Below are 8,167 nucleotides of genomic sequence, written 5' to 3'. Positions count from 1 at the left end.
TGAATAAGGAGGTTGGGGCGATGGTAATGCGTTTGTTTTTTTTTATCAAAATTCAGCAGTTTTGGAACGAATTTTGCTGCCACTCGTTTCATGCCCAAAACATTTGAAAAAATATGATGGCATGAGCCAACTGATATGCCAACTTCATCAGCAACTTCTCTAATAGTGATTCGGCGATCATCCATAATCATTTTTTCCACTTTTCCCACATTTTCATCGATTATTGACGTGCTGGGTCGACCGGAGCGTTCGTCGTCTTCAACGTCTTCGCGGCCATCTTGGAAACGCTTATACCACTCGTAAACACTTGTTTTTTTCATAGCAGACTCACCGTAGGCTCTCTGTAACATTTCGCACACTTGGTTACACTTTATTTCATTTTTCACGCAAAATTTAATACAAATTCCATTGTTTAAACTAACAAAAATCGCCGAGCTCAAAAAAACACGTCTACACCAGCCGCTACAAGACAGAATGTAAACAATGAATACAGCTGAAAATGTCACCATACATTAGGGACATATGTACCAACACAATAAAAAAAAAATTTGACCACCGGACTCTCCAGACGCGCGCAATTTAAAAATTCCGGGAACTTTTTGAACAGACCTCGTACACTTTAAACTTTTTCACTGGAACTGATATTGTATTACATTTTATTACGTTTACTGTGTTGTTATTATTGTAACACATGCCGAAGACATTCTAAATAATTATATGTTTTCGATTTCGGGAGGGGCCAGGGCCCCTCGGGCCCCCCCCCCCCCCTCTGGGTACGTGACTGCAATATTCTTTATCTTTTTTAGCTGAAAAGCTCAGTAATGACACGAGTAATGATGGAATTCCGGATTTTCTATCATTACCAACATTATTTCTTATTATTTTTTTTTTGTGGAAGTGCTGAATATCGTTAGTTGTATTAGATGAGAAAATTTGCCAACCATGAAGTAAACATTCTCTTCAGAACTATACGTGAAAAAAAAATCTGGAAATGACAAAGTGTAGATATAAAATGTTAATGTTTCAATGGCAAATCAAATTTATTTTCAGCTAAACAAAGATAAAGAATATTGCTAATATTCTTTAATTGCTGAGGGAAAGTTATTCTGGTTTCAAGCCCCGTGCTGAAGTAGTTAAAAATACTTATCATTGATAATGAACGTGTAATGCTAAAAAGTAATGATGTACAGTAATGACGAGCGTTTGAGCAGAAGTGTCATTACTTAATAATGACACTTTTAATGATCGTGTAAGGGCCGCTTATGTTAGCTCTGAAATCGAATTTCGAGCCATGTTTCGTTCCAATGTTTACTTGTGTCTAATTAACAATGGTGGCGAGATAGGACGGTTTTGGCTGTGTTTGTAATTTTCTCACGAAATTAAGTATGGTGCAGGGATTTTTCTACTATTTCAAAATCAATATGTGGGGTTTTCGGATATGTGGTTTATTTGTCCAAGTTATCTACTATTTCCGTTTTGGTAAACATGAAATAAAGCTTTGTTCTCGGTTATAAACATTGGACATAATTCGACTGATGATCTTGAAATGCTCGATGTTTACATTTTTCTTCCCCATATTCATTCCCCATTTAAAAAAAATACAACCGCATAGAGAAATGTCCATTTACCATCGTGCACACCAGTATATGGCACTTAAATGGAATACGATTCAAAAGTCGATTCTCAATTATTACGTTACATATTTTATTATATGGTTTTTCTTTCAAAATAAATGGACAACTTGAGTATGTGGTGATACTTTTTAAATCAGTTCATGTTTTATACTTCTATAGCTATAAAATACCTCTTCTACGATTCAGAAAATTATGCAAAACTTTTTCATATATACCTATGATAGTATTTTTTCCTTGTAATAACGGAAAGAATGATTTTTAGTTTCATAATAAATTAATTCAAACCCTATAGAATATTTTCAATATACGAGTTCACACTATAGGTATCTTCAAAAGTCTTGTTCAGCTCCTGTCAATAATTTTGTACCTAAACTTCAAAGTTTGTAGCATTTAAGGCCGTTATCGAAGCTATGTTTAAGGATTTGAACTGCTAATTGTGCATTCCTTTGCATTCTACCGTATTAAACATTAAGTTTTGTACGCTCCATTCTCTGGACAGGTAGGAAAGATCCTGGACATCATTAACTAGGCAGTTATAAATATACGACTGCCAGTCATCCGGCGCAGTTTCAAATCTTAGAGAAATAATCGTAAAAACTGAAGCATTGGTGAGTTATTAGTCGTTATTCTTGCAGTTATTTTACATGTACTCCACTAGAGACGAAAAAAATACATGTTCTAATAAGACACGCATTTTTGATACTTACCTATTCATTGCAAGTGGGTTGAGTTGCAAATTGCTAGCTTGTTCTAGAGGACTTATCGGCAGTTGGTACGGAATAGTAGGCGTACTAGCAGTAGTGGATGAAACATCTGTATGTATGTGTATGTGTTCATAAATTATTGAATAACAATTCAAGGTCTTAAAAATAATAAAATATTTTATTGAAAACAAAAAATAAACGAAAGATGATACATTATTAGCATAAAGCTAAACACTTACTGTTGGACATTGAAGATACATTGTGGCCGTATGTAGGCGGATTTGGTGTCGATGGTGGCGATGGAGAGTCTAACGATATAACTGATTGCGAAGCATCTTCTGTAAAGTAAAAGTATGAACAATAAATGTTGCAAGTAAACAAATACTATAATTATATGGGTGATCTCATTAACCGAATACAACAATTGATCGAAAAATCAATACGTTGTTATTCAGAAGAAGTGTGCTTGTCTTAAGGGTCAAATCATTCGAAATTATGTCCAAAAAATATTTAGATGATTTGCTAAAATTTAGGAGGAATTGTGTGGTATTAGTTTACGAAAGTTTAAGAGGGGTTGTGCGGGTTTAGCATATATATGAAAGTTTAAGAGGAATTATCCGTAGTCAAATGATATTCACCCCTTTTCTGTATTTCGATCGAATGCCAAATTGTGTATTCTGTATCTCGATCGAGTTCGAGTTTTCCATAAAAAAGTATCATCCGATCGAATTACAGAATGCAAAAGCATAACTCGATCCATTTACAGAATGTAAATTGTTACATTCGATCGAAGTACAAAATATGGGTGTATGAGTATAAAATAGTTCAGTGTTTAGTGATTCGCATCACAGCAAAAAAAAAATTGTAACAATCTCAATGTGATTATCAATCGATGTGAAAAAAATTTAGACGTACTGAATATCAAATGTAATAATTTTCCGTTTCCAAGAAATATTGCAAATAAATCACAAGTTATTACATCGAAACAACGTATTGAGTATTGAGTAGATTACATCTGCTTGACTGAATACTTAGACGATTCTGGTAGGAAATTATGCATCTTCTCTTGTAATATTACAACCTTTAGAACGACACCAACACATTTGTGATATTACATCAAAATTGCTGCACATCACTGTTCACTACTGATGTGTAGCGATTACGATACAATATCGTTTCAATCTCGGTGTTGTTCTAAAGGTTGTAATATTACAAGAAAAGATGCATAATTTCATATACAGTACTCAGTTAAGGTGATGTAATGTACTCAATACGTTTTTTTGATGTAATAACGTGTGATTTATCTACAATATTCCTCCAAAACAGAAAATTATGGCCTTTGATGTACAGTACGTCTATTTTTTTCATATCGATTGTTACAATTCTTTATTTGCTGTGTTCTTAACATGGTCTATAATCATCGAATTGCGATGTAATCAGAGTCAATGAAAAAATGCAGCAAAGTGTAATGTTAATAGTAATTACCCAAAAATCCACAAAAAATCGTACTTGCAGTACATTTAACTTTCGAATTTGAGCATTTACTGTATGTAATATTCACATAAAGCTACTTTCAGTTTTAGACGTGGATACGTTCCTTTTTCTATACCGGGATGATTTTGAATTTTGGAACGATCGCTTCGAGTCAACACTATCACACACATCAAGTTTTCTAAGAAGATGCTGCTGTGGCAAACATTCAGCGAGAAGGTGATGTCAAAGCCGCTCTTCTTTCTTTCCGGACTGGCCGTGAACGGGGAAGTTACTTGAAGTGATCGTTGGAGGAGATGGAGCGGCTGAAAATCGATGTCGTACCCAAGTCGGCGAACTCGCCCAACACCTCCAGGTGCGTCCCATCGAGAATTCCTGGGTCAACCTGAAGCGTAAGATCTCTTCAACAATTTTGTTGCGAATATTGAGGAATAGATAAATAAAACGAAGAAAGAACTCAAAAACATGCCTCCACGCCTGATTTTGTCCGCCATTGAAATTGTTTGGGAGTATAATTATTTTTGCAAGTAAGCTTAAATAATTACCTAGTTATCGTAACAAGGTAAACCGTAAACAATTGCATAATTGATTGTTTATTTACATTGCAATCAGCTAATTTTGAAGTTCCGATTTTGATCTCATCAATATGTCGTCGTGACAGGGGGTCGACGAAAACAATTAGAAGGGTGGCAAGTGAATTGCAGAGATCAATTTCCCGATTTGTTTCCGGTTTGGAAAATAAAAATTCCAGGATTTTCGCCTCTGTTCATTTTTTATAAATATTTATTTAGTTCAAGCTTTAAACAGATATCCCATGGCCAAAAACAAACATTATAATAGGCCCGCTAATTGAGGATTGAAGTACTTTTCGGGCAGCTCCATGTATAAATAGGAAAGATTCATTATTACTAGTGCATATAAGAAAAGCATAAAGCCTTTTTCTAGTCATCTAGGGTTTTTTTTACACGTAACAGATTTCTTCCGAGCAAACATAACTATTTTATTATTTTTGCCTTTCTCATACAGAAAGGCTATGTAATCTCTGTGAAAACCAACTTTTTAATCGAGGCCCGGAGGGCCGAACGTCATATACCACTCAACGAACTGAGTAAATGTCTCTCTGAGTGTGTGTGTGTGTGTGTGTGTGTGTGTGTGTGTGTGTGTGTGTGTGTGTGTGTGTGTGTGTGTGTGTGTATGTGTGTGTATGTATATAACAAAAATATGCACTCCCTTTTCTCAGAGATGGCTGAACCGATTTTCACAAGCTAGATTCAAATAAAAGGTCTTATGGTCTCATAGTCTGCTATTGAATTTCATTTTGATCCGACTTTTGGTTTCGGAGATATTGGATGTACCAAAAAATGGAAAAAAAATTGCACTCACTTTTTTCAGAGATCACTGAGCCGACTTTCACAAACTAAGTTTCAAATGAAAGGTCTCATGGTCCCATAGCCTGCTATTGAATTTCATCCCGATGTGACATCCGATTCCGGAGATATAGGATGATATGTACCAAAAATAAGGAGAAAAATAGGCTCTTACTTTTTTCAGAGATGACTTAGCCGACTTTCACAAACTAAGATTCAAATAAAACGTCTTACGGTCCCATACCCTGGTATTGAATTTCATTTTGATCCGACTTCCGGTTCCGGAGTTACATTCCGATAGGCTTCAAAATATCACAGAATATTCTTGAAATGTTTTACTATCAGAAAACAGAATGAAAGTAATAAATGATTTTTTCAAAAGTGTTAGACCGACGACACGACCAGGCACTCCGAAGAAAAATCTGAACAAAAAGTGTTCGTGAGTGATTTACCGCCAGTTACCATAAATATAACGACCCCTCGATAATCATGAAAATAATCTTCTTGAGCAACACTGTTTGAGTTGCTATGAAATAGTTACCTAGGAGCGCTATAATAAATAAACATATCATTTGAGAAAGTTGTGAAACTTTTCTATAAATTTAAATTTTGTGACAACGCTCTTTTTAGATTTGCGCCGACCACAATAGTACAATAACTAAATCTGGTACTAGAAGTAGTGTTGCTACAGAAAGGCGTCGTCCTATATCATCCACAGCTACCCATTAGCTCTATCTGCACTGTATTCATCTAACTCATCCATGATGACGGTCTTTCTTTTTAGAAATATCCAGTCGAGTTTCCGAAACACATCATTTTTGCTTAATATACTGTCAACCAATCCGGAAGTTAGTACCAGTCTTCACGAAACGAAAATGAGACTTCATTGTTAAATTGTATCCTACACTCTTCATATTTGACTATTTCAACAAGTTCCAGCCGCCTTACGGTAGACCGTAGTTACAGCAAACACAAATATTTGTGTTTGGTTACAGTCTGTTTTCTGAGACACAAACAATAAAATTATTTGAAAAAGACCCGTTTTCACTGAAGGCTTTCGATGTGCATTTCAAAGCCTATAATTTCGATCAGATCTAATATCCTGAGAAATTTGATTCCCGTGCTGTTCAAGTGTCTTTCATATTCATCAAAGTAAACACGCACTTTGCGAAGACCTCAAATCACTGAGAGTAGAAGAAGAGAAGTTTCCAAAATATGACAGCGCATTTTGTCACAACATGTATGCTGATTAGCAACGAGGGCTGAACGATTTGGAACAAGTGGCGAATTGAAATGGTTTTACTTTAGAAAGACATTATAAAAGAACAAATATTATTTCGATACTAAATTCTGTTGATCGGACTGATAAAAAGTTTCGCAATGTCGGATAGAATGATTGCAAAACTTAACACCATTAAAAATCTAATTTACATAGCAGATAGTCATTATAGATCTAAGTATGGTTACGTTAAACCTTTTAACAAACATCCATGGATATTGAATTGTCTGGAAGTCATTTTTAATATGTTCGAGCTCCAGCAAGCCTTAACGAAGACCTCTATCCGATTAAACTAAATGATAATTCCACTCGAAGCAGTTTGTTTTGTTTACATATTCCAAGTCTTCAATATGCAGTAACCAAGGTTATGGTAACTTATAGTTTTCCTTATAGTTTCCTTATATTACATTTTGGTGGGGAAAGGGTTCCAATCAGCTTTTTACAGCCCTGTCCAAAATGTATTGCCCTCCCCGTTAATTTGTATCAGGCCGAATTAGCGCATGCGCGCCATATAAACGCCTCTTTCAATATGAGGAAATTACATTGTTACCCAGCAGTTTCTATTATTTATTCATGTTGGTTTTCTTACCTTTGTTCATAGTTTCTATTCTGTTTTACCTTAATTCCAGTGTTCTATTCAGCTGTGATTCGTGTCTTTTGTTGTCATTTTTCACTCCGTACTTTTGCTGGCATGTTATGTTGCTTCCTTAAATGTAAAAGTTAGTTGTATGCAATGGTGTTTATATTCTTACCAAGATTCCTTTCTAATTCTTTCAGCATTTTCGTATTTTTTGTTTCTGTTGTTTTTAGTTCGTTAGATCGTGAATTTCTTGTTCCTCATCCAGTCATCCGTTGCCAAAAAAAAAAAAAAAAAAAAAAAATTAGTGTTTTATTGATCTTTGTAGAGCAGCTCATCATGGTTTGACGGATAAGAACTGAGGACATGCGTTTTTATTTAAATGATAATAACACTTGGGTTTAATAGTATTGCTACAGCATGTTCACATTTCGTTATCTTCGGTTGATCCTTGACAGTAGATTACCATCCGCTCAGGCACTTTTGAACATCTGGTACACTGACTCGCAATCGAAATGTGTCACAACCAATTTGATACAACACACCCGAGGGAACGGTATAATGTATGTTGTACACACAAAAACACATACATACACACAGGCACACACGCATACACACATGCATACATACCTACATGTATTCCACAAGCAAGCATCACAACATTGAGTTACTATTTCTATTCTAATAGATTCTAACTAAAATTTGTGTGCCAATAGTCATCTCATTAGTAGAGTCACCATGTTATTTTATCGATTACTCGACTTTCAATAAATTTATTGAGATAAAATCGAATACAAAATCTTTGCCTCGTCTGTAAGAAGCAATGGCACATAAAAGTAGTTCAGAAATGATTCAATACTGCTGTTTTAACGAACAAAAAAAAATGCTCCAAATTTCATGTTATTCTTGAAATTAATCTATCAAACAGAGATAACAGATCTCACTCTAACTAATGGTTTTCGTACATGAAATGACTAATGGATTTGAGATGAATGGGGGTACCGTTACCCAATTTCTATCTCTTCTATTGGTCGATCGTTAGTCCTGAGCTGAAACGGTGGCCTTTATTACCGTTCTTGCATGCACTCACTCTTACATTTCATTCACACATCATC

At 35.1% G+C, this 8,167-nt stretch overlaps 1 protein-coding gene across 2 annotated transcripts in view; it reads right to left on the bottom strand.

Annotated features, from left to right (window-relative positions):
- Positions 1-1,746: 1,746 nt before the first annotated feature.
- LOC131432919 (E3 SUMO-protein ligase PIAS2) overlaps positions 1,747-8,167 on the bottom strand; it is a 60,402-nt gene continuing 53,981 nt past the window's right edge. The window contains exons 10-12 of one of the 2 annotated variants that reach the window (XM_058599513.1): positions 2,578-2,676; positions 2,342-2,447; positions 1,747-2,231 (exon numbers count right to left, since the gene is read on the bottom strand). In XM_058599513.1, coding sequence (XP_058455496.1) covers positions 2,204-2,231; positions 2,342-2,447; positions 2,578-2,676 — 233 coding nt within the window. In that variant the 3' untranslated portion in view covers positions 1,747-2,203. Of the gene's footprint in view, positions 2,232-2,341; positions 2,497-2,577; positions 2,677-8,167 lie in introns of both variants that reach the window. The other variant, XR_009229993.1, reaches the window with a different exon arrangement.

This window comes from Malaya genurostris, chromosome 2 (genome assembly GCF_030247185.1).
Source record: "Malaya genurostris strain Urasoe2022 chromosome 2, Malgen_1.1, whole genome shotgun sequence".
NCBI lineage: Eukaryota > Metazoa > Arthropoda > Insecta > Diptera > Culicidae > Malaya > Malaya genurostris.
Note: the sequence above shows the minus strand (reverse complement) of the source record. Positions and strands in the feature narration are given on the sequence as shown.